Here is a 19,910-nt window from a genome sequence, read left to right as displayed (position 1 = left end):
TACTTTTGAGTGTGTAGCAGAAGAGTATGCAAGCTTTGGGACATACTACCTCGTCATAATTGCGTCTTTAACGGACGTTCTGTCGCTTAGTTACGCAACCTGTAACTGTTTAAACTACCCTGTCAATCATCTTGTCACAGTTAAAATCCTCCACATTCAATTAAATTTAATTTCCTACCGTTTCGGAGAGAAATGTTCTGCCAGTCATGGGTTTTTCATGGAATAACTCTCCTCATCTTTGCATAATGATGCATTTAGAAGTTAATGACCAAACGCCTTTTTATAAAAGTTCACAATGCTGTTGCAGATGAAATATAATGTAGATAACATTTAATAAATGTCTTTTCGTCAGGTTAGAAACTGATTATTAATCACTCAAGCCCTTTTACAGTCTATGCTCAAGCCCTTTTATCTTAACCGCTCTGCTTAACCGTCGGTCTCGTACATCTGTCATGTTTGTAGTTTTTTACCACTTTGTACTCATATTTGTAGTTCTAATCGAATCCTCGTCCACAGCGCAATGTGTTATGGGCAATATTAGCGGTTAGAAGTGTGCACGGATCTGCACTTCGAATTCTAACCGGAAAAAGTAGACCATCCGGGTATCTTTGGAATACTCATTTCAACATACTACGATTTGGGACATACTAATTCTTTTTTCGAATACTATTTAGGACGGATAGTATGTGAATTGGGACGCAGCACACCAGTGAGTAAAAGCACAATCATTCCATTCCGTAAAAAAGCAAGGGGTCATAGTTCACCTTTAGGATCCAAAGGAAGTGTTAAAAAAAAACAAAAAACAAAGTCTAGACAGAGAAAAATTATGTGTGTGGGAAGTAGTCAGTCTCATGAAGACAGAAAAATGCAGAAAAAAAAAGAGAACCGGATTTGTTCACTATTGTTGAGCACTTTAGACTGTGAGATTGAGCCCTTTGTGTGTCTGTCAGCATCCAGGTGATGTGCTTGTGTGTGAGCAGCTCAGACAGCTTAGGTTTCATTTTGGCATTTGTTAAACAGCAAATGAGCAACTTGAAGAACATGTACAGCCTTTAAACTATAATTTCACCTAATATGAAATGTACAAAAGGGAAGGAGATGACATGATGGACAATAAATCAGGTTGCAGGACCAGAGAGGCTGACTAAGAAGCATATTCATTGAATATTCATTTACCAGTCTTTGGCAAAAGCAAAAAAGTGTTTGTGTCTGAGCAGGAGGCTTTGAAACTGCCCTTGAGTAAGCCAGCGCAGACATGCTTGTGTGTTTCAACCCAAGTCAAACAGGAAGCAGCACAAGAGCCCTGCTGCATCCAAACCATACCATGTTATCATAGACAGATACATGCGCATACTGGTGTCTGTTTAGCTCTGAGATTAAGTGTGTATGTTTCAGGATGAAATGATTGTGTGCAGATAAAGACATTTCTCTTGGCTCAGCTGTGGGAAATAACATTCACACTCCCTCAACCTCCAGCTGAACCCAGCCCTGATCATCAGAGGCCTGAACATGCTCTCCCATGCTCTCAACACTTTTCTTTCTCTCTTTCTCTCTCTCTCATTATTCCTCTCTTGTTGGTCATTCTCAAACTCTCTTTAACTCTAATAATTCTATAATTCAATTCCAAAACCTAGCGAATTGCCTCGTTGCCTGCCTGCCTATTAAGGCAGCACCCTTACTGAAATGAAACTTCATTAGTGACTCATTTATAATGTTCTACATAGGCAGGAACTCACATGAAGTGACTCAACTCACAGCTGTTTGAAATGTGTGCATTAATATGCATATGACATACAAACTTCATGTAAAATAGTCATTTACAGTTGCTTTTTTTGTATAAATATCTTTATATTATTCAATGAATTACATACTACGATTTAAACGTTGGGGGTCAGTCAGATGTTATTTATTTATTTATTTATTTTTTGGCAAGAAATGAATATCTTCATTTTGCAAGGATGCATTAAATTGATTTAAAAAGTTATTTTAAAATAAAATAAACAAAAATAATAATTTTTCCACAATATTACTGTTTTTACTATGTTTTTTGTCAAATAAATGCAGCTGTGGTGAGACTTCTTTCAAAAACATAAAAATGTTTGAATAGTGGTGTTTAATCAGCTTTTATCTTGGATTTATTTTTTCAATGAGCTTGTTGCAGTGCATTCTGGGATTGCCTTGTCTGCAAAGGACATGTCATGCTGCTTTAGAATTTGACCAAAACACGGTATCTTAGGAGGCGGCACAATTAAGTTCCCTGCCTTTTGGAATAGCTTTAGCTCATTAGGTTTTGGAACTGAGCTTATTTGATTATTTGTGATGTGTGCACTGTGCAGTGGGTTGACGCCTGTATAATCTTGTCTCACCTGTAGTCCTCTGTCAGACTGACGCTGGTCTCTTCTTTTCGCAAACGGGACAGAGCGGCTCCACCCTCCAACTGTAGCCGCACCAGCCTGCTGTCCTCCAGAACAGTCCTCATCAGCTCTCTGTACTTACACAATAAGATCTGTGCCTCCTGCAAACACAAACACACATTCATTACTATAAAACACAGACACTCCTCTACAGCTGCACATATTCCCACACCTGATTATTACAAATACATACTGTTCTCACTGAGTAATATCTATCCCTTCTTCAGCATAAACACAAACACACCCCATCATTATCTTCCTGTCTCACAAACTCCCTTGACATATAGAGTAATACCTGCAGCAGCACACATTACCTGTACAAACTCTCACGCACACAGGCATCCATTATTATTCATTAAACGTTATCTACACCTCCTTCATCTAATACCAGCTCACGTTTGTACTCATTAAATGATCAAATGAGCTTAAGCTACAGTACAGTGTAATGATACACACAACTGCCACACCTTCAGGTGTGTGTGTAGTTGTGATGTTGTACTTAAAGCTGGCTTTTATTCATCTTTCTTAACAACAATACAACACTTATCTTGCATTTTATATACTGACCCCCTTTGGTGTGGATGTAGCATAATGACAAAGTAAAAGTTATCAAATCCACTGTAGAAATGCACACAGATGTACAACAAAACAGATTTTCTAAGCCACTGATATGACTGGAGTGAAGTCATCCCATATGAGTGTACACCACAATTCAAAAGATTTTTTTATCTCATATGTACACCAAGGCTGCATTTATTTAATCAAAAACACAGCAATATTGTGAAACATTATTGCAATTTAAAATTACTGTTTTCTATTTTAATATATTTTAAATGTTGCAAAGCTAAATTTTTAGTATGATTGCTCCAGTTTTCAGCATCACATGATCCTTTAGAAATCATTCTAATATACCGGTTTGGTGCTCAAGAAACATTTTTTTTTTATTATTATCAATGATGAAACAGATGAAACACAACTGAAACAGTTGTGCTGCTTTACATTTCTGTGGAAATCAAGATAATTTTTCAGCATTTTTTTGATTAACAGAAAATTTAAAAGAACAGTATTTTTTGAAAGAGAAATCTTTTTCTAAAAATCTCAAAGTTTTTACTGTCACTTTTTATCAATTGAATTTACTGTGTCCTTCTTTACTGAATAAAAAGTAATTTTTGACCAATAGTTACATGATTTTAATTTAAACATGCTCATCATAAAGTACTGGTAGTATTTTTTTAACCTTATTTTTTAACCTCTTTTCAAGTGTAAAATGGTTAAACATTCTAAATGGTTCAAATGACGTATTACATGTTTACTTTTCTGAAAATTGCCTAACAAATTTATTGAAACCACTTCTGAGAATAGTTCTCACTAGTAAACAAGGTTAATAAATTAGTGAAACACAGTCTTAATTAAAATCTATCTGTAATCTCTAAGGTTAGAGTTTGGGGTGTAATACTTTTTTAGGTTGTATGGGTCTTTTTGTGTGTGTACCACCCAGAAAAGCATCTATAATACCCACTCAATGATGCAGATGGTGGTCTGACCACATTATGCGGAGTCTATGAGGTGCTAACAACAAAAGGTTATATTATATTATATTATATTAAATAACCTCAAAAGCCTTTTTGAAAAAGTACTTAAAGTGATAAAAATCTCATAATTACAGTCATACATCTACACTCTAATTAGCATGTGTGTGTGAAGTGTGATTAAATTGTAGAGCAATTACATGCATTACAAATGTCAGTGCAGTGGATGTTTCTCTGTGTTTTAAAGCCTATTTTCAGTTTTGTTTACAAAATTGCTTTAAAACTCTTCATAGACACTTTATTAAACTATTAAATGGAAGAGAATGAAGATATGAGAGGTTCTTAAAAAATACTGGAATAAAATAAAATAAAGTAATTTAGAATTGTGGTGGAAAAACATTTAGATTAAAAGAAGGAGACAGAAGACATAGAAGAAACGGCAGAGAGATAAGCGGACAGGCCGTAACTTATTCTGGTTTTCTATTCATTTAACATCTAAGCATCACTTCATCCACAAGAGGGGCTGTTTTTGCATTCAGCACAAAGTCAAGCAGAAATCCATACCCTCATTCACCAGACTCTTTCTGCTTTGCCATTCTACACTTTAAATAAACCCTTGGTAAGTGATTTTGAAGATGGCTGCAGATAAACACTCCTCTGGGAGATCATTACTTCTCCTGAGGCCCTGTTTTCCCCCAGAAGCCTGTGGATAAAAAAGGTCCTTCGTGACCTCTACTGACAGCCAGAGGTCAACTCAGTCAAAGCCTTGACACACTAACCCCAACCACACACAAACCGAAGTCTATTTTTCAAAACTCAACATGACTTCTAAATAGAACAGTTGTTAAATCACTGTAACTGGACACCAGTGCCACTGCTATACTTCATGGAAACAGAATAGAAGTCCCTCAGACTAAGAACAGAAAACTTCAGTGCCATGGTGATGCCCTGCTGGGGCAGAGTTCACTGTCACACTGATGCAGAAGGTCATAATGAGTTCTAGAACCAAGAGTTAAGGGGCTCAACTGGTTCACAGGCAAACTGCCATATATATATATATATATTTCAAGGTCATGGTTTTGATTCTCTCTCATTCCTGACAGGGCTGGGACAAAGCATTTTTTGTAGGACTGCTTTTGGTAGAGCTGCTTTTAGAAAAGTATTTTATTGACTGTTGCAGTACCTCTGCTGTAGGTGGCAGCACTGTAGACTCCAGTTTGCTGATAGAGTTCTGAAGCAGGTTCACAGCATCCTCACAATGGCTGGTGAGCTGCTCCAACCTCTGAGACATAACAAAAAGAAATGTTTAGATTAAGAACAAGACTTTCAGGCTACAAATCAGTTTAAAAACTCAAGGCAAAAACATGTAGTGTATTCCAGCCTTAGCCCTAGTAATGACTATGATGATTTTCTCACCATTCTGAAACAGACCCAGCTACTGTGGGAATAAGGGAAAGTGCCTTCAAACTCAGTGGGGAGTTGAGCGATGTCCACATGCTTGTAGAGAGACTTCAAAGATGTCAACAACTCCACCTGACAGATGCAAAAAGAACACAGAACACAACAGTCATCAGGTCTTAGCTTCTGCATTACAGGGGACAAATATGTATTATAGTGCCATCATAAACACTTGAGCTATTCTAATAGCTTAGATAGATGTCTAGGCTACACTATCAGTCCAGCTGTTGAGAAATTCTCAACTGAAGCACTTTCCTACGTAGCTACAAGAGTCTATCTCTGGTAGTTCGATTTGTGTCAGGCACAAGCAGCGTCTCAGTACAGACACTTGTGTTTTAAAATAGCCATCTATTTCTCAAAGAGTGCAGAGTAACTAGGTTAAAGCCAGAATCTTGTCAGTGCTGGTGGATGCTGTTTATTTCTATAAAAGTGGGCTACATTTTATTAAAGGATGTTGGAGGATTTCCTTTAACACTAACTAGAAACCTTCAGTAAACTGACATTGTTCTCCGGGACCTAAAGGTCAAAACTGACCTCCATTTCCATGTCTATAGAGTAAACTATGGATTTACATTTGTTTTTGTTTTTTTGTTTTCCTTCCTGCCCTCATTAAATGCAAGTCACATGCTGTAATACCACATTTAGCACTCCATGCCTTTATTGTTTGAGTGTTACCGTGGCTGTAAAGTCATGGCAAGTTACACATGATGGGTAATGTTTGTGCGTTACCTGTATAGAAGAGGTTTTCTCCATGCGTAGAGCCAAATCTCTGTCGGCCAGCAGCAGCACTGTATGGATGCATCCCGGCATGGCTTCCTGCAGAGATTGAATAAACTAAATATCAGACAGCACAATGAATTACACACATTTCACAGACTAAACCAGAATGCCTAGTCCTACTGACCAATACAATTATTTTATAGTCATTAATGTTTACTAAATAAGTAATTACTGAATTACTGATTACTGAATTAAAATATACTTTTATAGATATTACTATTGCTATAGATGTTGCAAAACAGCTTGCATTTGTACTACTGGAATAATCCCCTAGAAACAGAAGTAGCAACAGATCTTTTTTTTCCTTATTGTGATGTATATCCAAGTGTAAAAGATTATCGAAAAAAAAAAAAAAGCCTGTCATTTTACCAACAACCAGTTATGACATTATGATTAAGAATTACGAGGTAAAAAAAAAAAAGAAAAGAAAAAAAAAAGTAAGATGTAAAAATGTGTCTGGATGAATCTTTCACAATAAGGTTAATAACATTAAGAAAATAGACAGAGTGAATTTTCATTGAATGCTTCATTTATATCATTGAAAAAAGTTTTTAAAGGTTACATAACCTAGCAGACACTTTTCTGTCATGTGCCCCAAAAACCACAATAAAAGCCTTCTGTCCATGTATGCCCCATAACAAAAGAGCAGAAAAACAACATTCTGTAAAAACAGACCAGAGAAGTCTATTATGCCCTTTGAAAGCTGTTTCCTTGCATGTCATCATGCATACTGATCATGCACACATTATCATGCCATCATAGCCACATCAGAACAGAAGAAAAAAAAATTCTGCTGGAATATTCACTGAGGAATGTTCCAGAAACATCAACAAACAAAAGGGCTGAGACATATTTACTGCTGATATTTATTGTCTATTTACTGAAACACTGCCGTTTTATCTTTCACTTTGCATTTTGAGTGTATTAAAATCCTGAATATATGGTAAGGTTGGGTCAGGTTTCCAGTTTTCCCCTGTCATGTGGGGGCTGATGAGATGGAATGATTAATGTGTGGATTGTTGAAAGTAAACAAAAGTCTGACAACAGACAACTGATAGATCTCTATCAGACTGATAAACAACTCAAACGTGCGTCACATCACAATTCCAACAGAGTTCAAAAGTAAGATTGGATTTAACTGATCAAAAGTGATATTAAAGACATTTATAATGTAAAATAAAAAAAAAAAGAATCCTGGAAAAAAGTATCATGGTTTCCACGGTTTTATGTTCATTAAAAAACTCGCATCCTGAAAATGTCAATCAAAAGTGTCTCTGAGCCAAGGTGTTACTATATTGTTGTTGAATCAGGTAATAAGGCAAAAGAAAATAAATTCTTTGGTTGGCGGTGGTTCATGCTTATTTATTTGAATACAGAGGTCTGAGGGAAAAGTGCAATTGTCAGCTCAAAAGGATAGCTATAATCCGATGATAATATCAGTGGAGGGAGGAGAGTCTGCGGCTGTTCCCTGAGGACTGGTCACTAAGCTACTGCATTCATTCAGACAGACCTCATCTGTCAGTGTTAGCACTGACCCTGAATACACTGAAGGGCATTCAAACACGTGACATTCACATAGTTTAGCAGTACATCATCAAGAATCTCCTATGCTTTCAGTAAAGCCACCTTTTCCACAAGACAGCACTTGTATGCAGTCCATCATGGATTACAGATACAGATAGAAGTTCAAAGAAATGAGAACAAATAAACTAAGGAAAGGCCATATGGGGGATTTCTGCAGCTGTTTTAAATCTCAAATGACAACATAAAGACAACGAAAACCTCTCACAGAGGCCCTGTGATACTCAAAACAACATCATCATTAAAACCATTCATTAATTTTACTTTTATATTACTCATTTTTTATCTCTCTCTATCTCACTTAGGATGTTTAAATGGTGAAGTCAGCGTTGGTGCATCAGTCTGTCAGAGTAGGGCAGGTTTCTGGCAGAAGAAGAAAGCAGTTAATCTGCATTAAGGTCCACAGCACAAACTCAGTCTGAAGTCACTTCCATTAAATGTGCTCAGGGATCATGTTTCTGTAGTATCACTGAGGGATTATTTACCGGTTTCCTCACATCACTCATGTAAATGGCTGGTAGGTGATTCTTCTACAGTGTAAGGCCACATATATGAGATAAGCCATCTAATCTCCATAAACACTAAAAGTAAATGTATAAAATGAAATCTGACAGGATATGATGCTTGTGTTCTCTACTGCCACCTTAGTCAGGTCACTCTTGTAAAAGAGCAATCTTTAACCATTGAGATGAAATCCAAGTAAATAACTACTAACACGCAAAAATCAAGGGTCTTCATTTCAGAAGTTGATGCAATCTGCAAAATAATCAATCCCAGATGAGGAAAGGAAAACCAAAGCAATCTCCCTCTCTCTTCCTATCTCGTGTGAGCATGTCCTAATGTGTAATTGTGATTTCCCCGCTGTGGAAATAGTTGCATTCACACACAGTTAATATTTATGATGCGATGCTTTTATTTGCCTTGTTTAGCCAATAATGACTGATTATGTTGATGAAAGCTCTTCTCAAAGATTTACTTTAGTTTAGTAAGCTCTTCTGAATTCCTCAGTAGCAGATGTCTAGTTGGAAGTTAGATTTAAATATTAAGATTTATGGCAAGTTTGCATTCCATTCAGTATTGTAGAAAGTATGAGAAATGAAACGCCTTGAGGATGTGAACTGTATGTGATAGTTTTATCTGGGTAGGGTTCTCTAGAGGATATGAATGTGTTTTATTACAAATCATACTGGCAGGGTGTTCTTACCTGGAGGATGTTGAAGGCTTTAAAGAGGGCGGGGACAGGAGAACACCTGCGGGCATCCACCAGGACAGTTAGTCCCACAGCACTAACTTCCTTCCTGAAAGTCAAATTAAGGTCATGTGTCATCATGCTTGATGAAGGAAAGGTAAATAAATAACATTCGATGGTTTATTGCTCTAAATGCAGATTTTAGATTATAATAATTTTATAATAATAATAATAATAATAATAATATTTAACAATATTACAGTTCTTTCTGTATTTTTGATCAAATATGCAGCCTTGGTGAGCATAAGAGACTTCTTTTAAAAACACTAAAGGAACACTCCACTTTTTTTCAAAGTAGTTGAGTTTTACCGTTTTCGAATGATATTAACACAGCATCTCACACAAATGTCTCCATGGTTGCAAGGCACACTCCCTGTGCAAGCAGGGGGTCACAGGCGGTGTGTCATTATCATTGCGCCTGCTGCTCCCATGGTATGGCAGCAAAGGTCCTTGATTATTACGCCGGTATGAGAGTATAGTTCCTAGCCATATCGGCCTAGAAAATCGCAACTTTTCATTTTCCGTCGGTCTTAGTACAAGATGTAACTACAGAAGAGTCAAGTTTTAAATAGGAAAAATATTGAAACTCTTTGGTCATTTTTGAGCGAGATGCTAACGGTCTAATCAGATTCAATGAACTATGCTAAGCTATGCTAAAAGTGGTACCGCCAGACCCAGAGATCGCCTGAATTGATTCGAAAACGGTAAAACTCAACTGTTTAACTCTAGGGGAGTTGGAAAATGAGCCTATTTTCAAAAAAAGCGGAGTGTTCCTTTAACAAATCTTACTGATACCAAACTTTTTAACGGCATTGTGTGTACCTGAGTGTACTGTAGAAGTAGACCATGATCCGCACCAGCTCTCCACTGTTGCAATTTGGATTCAACCAGATAGTGTTTCTCATTGTCACAGTCACAAGGGCATGGCCTGATTTATCTCTTGTTCCTAAAATTAATTTTAAAAATTGAGCTTTAGGATCATATTGACAGCAGGACCATATTAATGGCATTAGAAGCAGACCCTCACCAGGCAGACAGAGCACTCCTGAGCTCAGGACATCAGGATTGATGTCATGGGCCTCACTCTGGACAGGCTGGGTCCTCTGGGAGATGGGCGGCAGTGGTGGAGGAACTGCCGAGGGGTCTTCATTCTGGGTTTTAGCAGACAGGTGACAAACACTGCTGTCTACTTCCTGACTGGATGCTGGAATATGAAAATCAGTTGAAGTTATTTCCACACAAACACCTAAATGTAAACAAAGAAACCAGTTTACAACACTGACAAATCAGTCTACAATCTGTCTTTTATCATTAAAGACAATAATGCATCACTTCAGTCTTTAGTAAGTTCACAGATAACGTTGATATGATCAGTGCAAGTTAGAGTTTACTGCAATGTTTGATCACTTAGTAACAAAAATGGATTATTCTCTGGAGATTCTTACTCGCTGAAGATATACAGCACTGCTTACAGATGACTGAATGATAACTACATTTGGCTCCAAACATAAAAAAAGCTAAATCTCTAGGTCATGAAACACAAAGCTATTCAGACTCTGAAGACACTGAGGTCTTTTCACATGACAGGTTTCCTAACAAAGCCAGTAGACCCACATTCTCTGAATCCCCTACTAACAAAAAGCAATGTAGAAACGGTTGAACGGAGCGTGAGCATTTGCCCAATCCGTACCATCATGCAGCTCAGCCCTCAAATTAAACAAACACACTCTCCTAGCTAATTTAAAGCATTCCAGGTATCATCCTGTGCTTCGATCCATAGGGCGGCTTGGATCTGTGCCCCATATACCTGACAGCATGATATGGCTCAAAGATAACCGGAGATCAGCTTCCGACAGTCATAAAACTAAAGTTCTGCTTCACTGCGCTGCCACGCACTGCTGCTGCTGTGCAGAAAATAGATACTGAGATCAAAAACAGATGAGATAGAGTCCTGGGAATTCCAGGACTCGTAAAACAGCTTGCACAAGGGCAAGAAAAACATGTATAAATTGCTCTAAAGCATAATCTGGCTGAGATTGCTATATTTCAGAAGGGATTTGAGCTGGAACAGCAGAAGCTAGCTTCTGAGGAAAGAAATATAAACATAATGGAATGTTCTTCTTCAGCTGGGTAAAAGCTACGATATATTTGACAAATAAGAGGCTTTTTACCCCTACTTTCTCTTTGCTTTCTCCCTGACTCCTTGTCTACCCAACATCCTCCTCACCACAGAATGCACACATTGAGGAAGTCGACCATATGAGCCCCCCCAAGGAGCTGAGTGCTGCCCCAGACAGGCCAGAGAAGAGAGGGTCTTGGCTTCACACTGTCTCGCCAAAAGTCTGGAGTTCAGTCTGGCCATGGGCCATCCCCTCAGCTTTTATTCTTCATGCATTTCTTCTTTCTATCTGATTTTCTCTTCTTTCTGATGTAGCTGTGGACCCTGAATAGTCAGACCGTTAGGGACGCCTCTAAAACATTCTATATAAACTCACATAGATGTTGCTCACTTGTAGAAATTTTACTGAGCTTATCCATACTATCATCTAGTCTTTAGTCTTCCATCTGCCCAGCTCATCAGCTGTCTCTTTCACAGACTGAATTCTCATTAATGTCTCTACTGCTTTTCAAAAGGTTTTATAGATCTTAGAGAAGCATTGCCCAAAGGTAATTTTCCTTTCAAAACTAAAAATACACCCAGCAAACTGCTGACACTGAAGATTTGAGGTTTTACTTTTCAATTTTTACTCTTTACAAAACATAAGAGCAGACTCAATCTTATTCACTTGAAACAGTGGATTAAGAGTAGTATAAACGCCTGAAATCCTCTGAAAAATGGAAAAATTATGAAAAGAATAAATGATAAGCAGATAAGCCTACTTTTAACGTGTATAGAGGAAATAGCCATAGTAGCATTGCTGTAGTACTGAAACTCAAAAAATGTTTAGGGTTTGTGAACCACCCACTAAGAGAGAAAGAATCAGATCTATCATAGTCAAACTACCACAACAAACACACCATCATTTCTTCTGTCTGCTGTTCCTATCTTCAAAGCAGTGCCTCCCTCCACCCGTTCTCCATTACTTAAACACTCCATCTATAACCCCCGAACACACACACTGAAACATCCCCCTCTGCTTACCCCCTGCAATTTCAGAGGTCCCACAGCAGGGATTGTGTTCAGGCCCACCCACATCACCTCATCTCATATATCTTTCTTCACACCTGTAGCACACCTGAGCCAGGTGAGCACATCTAAAGCAACCAAATCCTCTGGATGAAGAGGACGAGGAGGTGGGACACTGACAACAACCTGTTCAGAATCTTATGATGTGGATGTGGAGTTGTGTTGATTGTTCAAAACAACTTTTTGGAAAAAATAAAATAATAATAATAACAATAAAAAAGCATAAAGAATGTGATATTAATGTGCATACAAGTAGCTCCTGATCACACACAAAACACACTTCATCTGATATCAGCTTTACTCACTGCAACAAATGTCTTAAAATAGTTTAAATCTAAACGTAAGCAGGATTGAGTTACTAAAGTACACAAAGCAAAAATCCTGCACATGACCCACGCTTCTCTTCAGCTGTTTCCTTTAGTAGTTCAGATGTGAAACGCTGTCTAACTTGGATGGTGCTCAGTGGAATTAATGTGTGTCTAAATATGAAAACAAACTGTCTAGAGGCCGGAATATGACCTGCTACAAAGAAGTGAGTCCTTGTAAAGAGCCCAGTCTAAGTAAAACCAGAGCCTCCCACGCTTTTCTTTCAGCCTGAAGAGAAAAGCAGCTCTATCAGGTCGAAGTATGGGCCATTTGAGAGCCATTTGTAACGTGTCAGAGGCCTGAATGTTGAAACGCCGGAGCTAGTCTGCTAATCTAGAGTAAATATACTAGGTGGACATGGCAATGTATGAATGATGAAGAAAAAAAAATGACTCACTATAGTGAACAACTGTTGCAAACCATGGAGGCCGTGAAGTAGAACACAATTCATACATGAAACACCATTAAAAGAAGCTAAAAGTGAATAATAGAGGGGATCATAAATTAATTAAAATATAGTTATAAAAGTGTTAAAATGTGTGGAAGAGGGTGAAACTGTGAAAGTGAATGAACTGAGTGAATAAATAAGAGGAGAAGGAAGAGAAGTAGGTCCTTCTTCATCAGCTGAGGCAGTGGAAGAAGTCTTTAGATGCATCTGAAACAGTTCAGAGCTTAGATGCATCTGTTAAGATGAAGAAACAGGGATGGAAAATGAAAAATGGAAGGGGAAAGTGGGAGGAGTTTAAAGAGAAATAAGTAGGGGTGTAACGATACGCTCAGGTCACGATACGATACGTATCTCGATACGGAGTTCACGATACGATACGTATCACGATATTTTGAACAAAATGAAACTGAAATTCAAACAAGATTTATTAAAAAAACATGAACAAATTTCAATAATTTTCCTTGTTGTACATACAAGATCACATTTCAATAAAATAAATAAATATAAAATTTTAATAAAAACCTTCTGTATTCAAATTAACAGCTGAATAGGGCTGTCTGTCACTGAAAAAAAATGTTAAATTTAACATGAACTTAGAATTATGAATAGGGGCCGTTCACATATCGCGTCTAAAAACGCGTGGAAGGCGCGGCCGCACCGCTTCTCCTTCTTTCCAAAGCGCTTGCGCTCCCGTGGCGTCGGTCGTTGCTATGCAACCATGAACTGAGCTCTCCAAGAGGATCAGGATGTTTCTGCTAAGGATAAATGATTTCTAGCCCTTGCATTAGTTTTACTACGAGATATATTGAAGGAGATAAGATATAAAAACCACCATGTACAGCTATGATCAGCTGTTCGGCTGAGCTTTTGATGTTTTGTTATGGAAAGGCCATAGCTGATCGGTTGATTCTTGTCACACGACCTGCGGTGCGCTTGCGGCATTCTGAGAAGTTGAGAATTGCATGCGCGTCGCGACCGCGTTGATCCCATTATGAGCGCGCTTGCCGCGCGGCTACATTTGAAAATAATAACTGACTTGCACGCGGAAAAGACGCAATATGTGAACGGCCCCACAGAACTTCTTAAAGCAAAGCATCGCAAGCGTCTTTTGCTTTTCTGTGAGCACAGCTGTTCCTGTGCACTGCGGTGAAAGAAAGCCACGACTTTTCTCACGCGACCATGCAAGAGACTGACATGAGAAACGTTTAAACCTGCTTGCAAGATTCAATGTGTGCCCGAAACACTTACTGAACTAGAGAGCTGATTGAGACACACCATCTACGATAAATCGTTACACCCCTAATACTTATAGTAATTTAAAAATGTGGTAGCATTGGATCTGGACAGGAAGGATAACTCTGGGAGTTGGAAGGGGTGTGTCGCGATTCTGCCTTCTCACATCGCGATACAGGTTCGTGGACCTGCGTATCGCGATTTCGGTTTCATATCGCATATCGTTACAGCCCTAGAAATAAGGCATGTGGATAAAGTAAAGATGAGCGGGATGGACTTTGGCAAAGATGACTCTACCTTGCTCTTCCTGCTGATGGTAATGGGAATCCATGTCTGCTTGTTGCTGATGCTCTGCTGGAGAGCCATTCACAGAAGAAGTAACTTCATCCTCTCGCCTCTCCTCCTTTTCCCCCTTTCTCTCCTCCTCCATTGTTTTTTGCCCTTCTCGTTCGGTGGTAGGTGTGTCCTGAGTGTGCATATGTCCATTTGTGCTTGGTACATCTGAGGCTAGATCAAGGACTTGAGTGCATGCTGACTGGACTCTATTTTCAGAAAAGCTGGTCACTATGGCCTCCTGCTCACTCAAAGTGTTGGCCTTGGTCTCCTCTTTCTCCACCCCATGCTCTTTAACATTGGTTTGTTTCTTCTCATCTGTTCCTACAGAGAAGCTGCCCTCCTCCTGAACTCGTACGTCAGAGACAGACTTAGGCATGGTATCTACCAGACCTGTTTGAGCAGTCTCAACTTCCTTTTCCATACAAACTTCTAATTCATTCTCGGTCTTGCTTTCCAACAATCTATTGCTTTTATTTTCTACCATTTTTGCCTCTTCACAAGGCAGCTCTCCCACTACTTCTCTTTCTGCACATTCTTCCTTTGTCTGGATTTCCACCTCTGTCTCATTGTTTCTGTCCTCACAGGATTCTGTCCTCACCTGACCCTGTGAAATGAGTGTAACCAGATCCTCCCCAGGCACTGTGGTGACAGAGGCCAAGGCTACCAGTTTGTTTGGCGGAGCAGCCGAAACGGGACTATATTCACCATCAGATTCATTTGTGTCATGTCTACTGTTACTAAATGTCTCATGGTCCTCTTTTATGGCAGTAAGATCATGCACTTTCTCAGGTGGTGTATGGATGTGTGTGTATATCTGACATAGGCTGTGATCTGTTTGCTCAGTCTGTTTCTGTAAAGACACATCTACAGCTAGAGGCTCAGAGATCGACAATCCACTGTTCTGCAGATCACAACTGCCTTCCATGCCACAATCACCTCTCACCTGCTCAGATTCAGATCTGACTTCTGCTTCTGCAGTAGGATCAGACTCAAGTAATTCAATATTATCCAGAGAAACTTCTGAGTTTTCACTCTCTAAATGACCAGATAACATTTTATTCTCTGGTTGTGATGTACTAGTTACTTCGCTGTCTGGTTGCTCCATGTCGGCTGTTTTGCTGTCTGGTTGTGATGTACTTAGTGGCATTTCATATAGATGTGATGTGTTGAGTAGTTTGCTGTCTGGTGTAGATATGCTAACTGGTTCACATTCTAGTTGTGATGTGTTGAATGGTTGGTTTTCTGGTTGTGATGTGCTAACTAGTTCGCTGTCTAGTTGAGATATGCTTACTGGTTTAAGGTCTGGTTGTGATGTCTTGACTGGCTCACTGACTAGTTGTGACATGCTTACTGGTTTGCTGTCTGGTTGTGATGTGCTGCCTAAATTGCTGTGTAGCTGACATATTCTTACAAGTTCAACATCTGGTTGAGATGTCTTGACTGGTTCATTGACTAGCTGTGACGTGCTGACTGGTTTTGACAGGCTGACTAGTTTGTTGTCTAGCTGAGTTGCGCTAACTGGTTTACTATCTGGTTGTGATGTCTTGACTGGCTCACTGACTAGTTGTGACATACTTACTGGTTTGCTGTCTGGTTGTGATGTGCTGGCTAAATTACTGTCTAGCTGACATGTTCTAACTAGTTCAGCTTCTGGTTGTGATGTCTTGATTGGTTCATTGACTAGCTGTGATGTGCTGACTAGTTTGCTGTCAAGTTGAGATATGCATAGTGGTTTAAGGTCTGGTTGAGATATGCTTACTGGTTCAACATCTGGTTGTGATGTCTTATTTGGCTCACTGACAAGTTGTGATGTGCTGTCTAGAGTGTTGTCTAGCTGAGATGCGTTTACTGGTTTAATGTCTGACTGTGATCTCTGGATTGGCTTGTTGACTAGTTGTGATGTGCTGACTGGTTTTCTGTTTGGTTGTGATGTGCTGATGATACTGCTGTCAAGTTGTGTTGTGTTGACTGGTTTAATGCCTGTTTGCGTTGACATATCAGATAGTGGAGCAGTATCATGGTTGTACAACTCTCTCTCAGACTCATGCTCAGACACACTGTCACAGGAGGCTGTACCTGCAGCAGAGGTGGAATTAGACCCGTCCACCTGCTGGAGAAGATGCTCTGCCTCTGCAGGAGCAGTGGGGGTTAAGATCACAGATTGATAGGTATCACTCAGATTTTCCTCAATCAGCATGGCACACACCATGCTCTGAGAGCATGCACCATTCTTCAAAAGACTCTCCTCTGGTTTGGCTTTAGGCTGAGAGGAACCAGCAGTCTGCGGTTTATGTAGATTTCTGTAGTTCATACTAATGGCTTGAGTGAGAGAGCCCTTCTGTGGGGAAAAGCGTGGTAAGGAGATATCGGCTAGCTCCACATACTCTCCCTCTGAATCCTCCGCTGTGCTGCTAGAGCTCTGCCCACTGCCGTCTTTATTGATCTCACTGAGAGCAGGGAGGAGCTTAACCCCCTTGCTCTGACAGTGCATCTCTGCTGATTGGTCCGTGGAAGTGTCAATAAAAATCCTACATTGTATGTCCTCAGGGTTGTCTTCTTGATCTATGTCAGAGTCCCTCCCCTCTCTGTCTGCAACGTCCTTGGCCATCCCTCTACTTTCGCTTTGTTCTGTAACTTTGGAGGGTCTGCTGATAAACTCTGGGTGAACAATATCCTCCCACGGTACCCTAAAAATGTCATTATCCGCTGATAAAAGACAGTGTTCCAGGGCAGCTTTTCTGACCACACTCCTCTCCCGGTTGATGGATTCCAGCCAGTCCATGGTGAATAGAGAAGTGTATGCTAGCTCCGGTATGTTAAGCTCCTCCACATGCTGCCCGCTAACTGCCAGACACTTCACCGTGATGCGCGGGGGGCTTCTGGGTGTTGGAGTCACCTGCAAGTAGAAGTCACTGGGCCGTAACACACGCCAGTCCAAAGAGGAGAGCTGGATTATGACCTTCTCATGAACACACAGTGGCCAGCCTTCATGACGAAAAAGGAAACCACAGTATGGGAACTGCAGAGAGAGGAGAGAGGGAACAATCAGTCAGGCAACCAATCAATCAATGTTAATTAAACTGTTGTCAGTTACACAGAATTACTCTTTTGACACATTTCAGTTTTCTTACGAAGACATACAATCCATATTTTAATATACTGCTATAAAATCTAGCAAAACTAAGAGCTAGAGGCAGGATTCTGTCAATGGGTCATCCAGCTTAATTATTATATATGGCACATATAATTTTCAGGACTTTAAAACTTTTTTAAAACAACTTTAAAGCTCCCCTCCCCCATTCTAAGTAACATGACAACTGGTTTGTCTTTCATTTTTCCTCTAGACGATATATGTTTGTATGCATGTACTTTTGAAAAAAACAAAACAAATAAAAACCTGTTGACCAGTGACTATGGCTTGCTCATTGTAATGCAACAGTGAATAACACAGGACTAAAAGTGGACATGAGAGATTCTTTCTTGTTGAATCCGGATGCTTCTAGATGATTCACTGAGACAGTTTGAACAATAAGCCCCTTTATCGTAATTCAATTTTACAGAGAAGGCCCCGTAGTCACTCTGTACCCCGTTTCATTCATTTGAATGAATTCTACAAAAGGAAGTGTACTGAGACACTAAAGAATGAGAAAATAGCCTTGGAGTCCTGAAACAATTCCATAGTTCAGAGTTTCTTCCTATATGCCTTGACAGTCATGTCAAAGACTGTAATACTGACCGGCTCTGTGTAACTTGATGCAAACGTGGTTTCGGATATACCAGCGATGAAATGAATATTCTGCTAAGTTGACTACGGTCGGCTGAAAATGGCCTGTTTCCTTTGAAAGGAAGAGCAGGGCAAGGGAGGAAGGAGGGTTGGATGTCCTTGCTCCGAGGGTAAGGGGGGTGAAAGGGCTTTTTATTCACAGACCTCTTAGTTTAAGCTTCTGTTTCCCATTATTATATGCTCATTCACCTTCAAGCTGCAGCCCCCACCTACACAGAGGAAGAGACAGACCTGGAGATACTCCACTGACCCCAGGTGCTGCGAGCAGCCGCTGTTCCCACTGGGTTCACAAGAGCATAAATACACATATTGACACACACGCATACACAAACTACAAAAACCAAGACATTAAAAGGGGGTATAAATTAACTGGTAGGGGTCCTGTTAAAAGGTCTTTTTCAGGTGCACACTGAAAAAAGACCTGCTCTCCATGAAATGTCACCGATTTTCCTTTGTGTGAGTGTGTAGTGCAGGGATGATGGATAACTGTGAGGTCTCTCTGTTGTCAGAAACATAAGGAGTCATGAAGTGCATTTAAATGCACTTTAAATTTTTGATTTCAGTCAAACTAAAACCACAATTCACCTTTTTAAAGTATCATAGAAATTGAGACCGGCTCTGGTTATTTCCCGATCGCCATCTCCCCATTATTTTGTGTCTCTCCTTGTCACTCAGAGTCAAGTATGCCATGTGTACCATACGGGGATGTCACAAAGAAAATTGTAACTAAGGGACTAGCAGCTGAAGTCGAGTGTAAAGAACATGTGTGTAGACAGCTGTATAGAGCTTGTGAATGTGTGTATCTGTGCTGATCTGGCTGGGAAGGATCCCAGCACTCTGCTACACTGATAGGACTTCTGGGGGTTTCTTCTCAAATAACCAAAACAAGAAGCACTAACACAAACATTCAGGCCAACAGGCTTGCTGTGCCTTTTGTTTTAATGTACATGTGTATGTGTGTTCTGGGCACACCCTTATAATGACTTATGATGAGTGGGGGCTCAGCTAACAAAACATAACACGGAAGAGGACATGACAAAACACAACAAGAGGCCAACAAAGAAACCATGAACAAAAAATGCCTGTAAATGTTAAGCTGAGATAAAATGGCACAATGAGTGAAGCAGTGAGTAAGAGAGGAGAAAAGAATGAAAGGGAAATGTGTCACTCACACGTACATTCTGTTGAATGCATGTGAAAGCATGTCTATGAAATTTATTAGAGGTTGACCGATATATCTTTTTGACCGATTTCTAGAACTATCGTTATCAGTAATAATCTACATCAATTTCTCAGTTGCATCTGTCAAGAGAGGCTGAGAAGGGTCCGCCGTCATTACAAAGTACGAGAGCAGCCTCTAGAGGTGAAATAAAAACTGACATTTCATGGTGTTTGTTTTGACATGTGACGCTACACTCTGCATGGAGCACAATACATCAGATGCGCATTTAAAGCCTTGACAACGAAAAGGTATGTATACAGTACTCTACACAACACAACACGGTGTCATATTTTAAAAGCTAGTTATGTGAGAACGGCAATTAA

The 19,910-nt window shown here is 39.7% G+C and overlaps 1 protein-coding gene across 3 annotated transcripts in view; it reads right to left on the bottom strand.

Annotated features, from left to right (window-relative positions):
* The window catches only part of plekhg4 (pleckstrin homology domain containing, family G (with RhoGef domain) member 4), a 67,347-nt gene that overhangs the window by 30,023 nt on the left and 17,414 nt on the right, over positions 1-19,910 (bottom strand). For 2 of the 3 annotated variants that reach the window (XM_048184591.1, XM_048184590.1), the window contains exons 3-10: positions 14,543-17,600; positions 10,039-10,215; positions 9,834-9,957; positions 8,967-9,060; positions 6,131-6,217; positions 5,360-5,476; positions 5,127-5,225; positions 2,367-2,515 (exon numbers count right to left, since the gene is read on the bottom strand). In XM_048184591.1, the coding sequence (XP_048040548.1) occupies positions 2,367-2,515; positions 5,127-5,225; positions 5,360-5,476; positions 6,131-6,217; positions 8,967-9,060; positions 9,834-9,957; positions 10,039-10,215; positions 14,543-17,600 (3,905 nt within the window). The remainder of the gene's footprint in view (positions 1-2,366; positions 2,516-5,126; positions 5,226-5,359; positions 5,477-6,130; positions 6,218-8,966; positions 9,061-9,833; positions 9,958-10,038; positions 10,216-14,542; positions 17,601-19,910) is intronic. The other variant, XM_048184592.1, reaches the window with a different exon arrangement.

This window comes from Megalobrama amblycephala, linkage group LG3, assembly GCF_018812025.1.
Source record: "Megalobrama amblycephala isolate DHTTF-2021 linkage group LG3, ASM1881202v1, whole genome shotgun sequence".
Taxonomy (NCBI): Eukaryota; Metazoa; Chordata; class Actinopteri; order Cypriniformes; family Xenocyprididae; genus Megalobrama; species Megalobrama amblycephala.
Note: the sequence above shows the minus strand (reverse complement) of the source record. Positions and strands in the feature narration are given on the sequence as shown.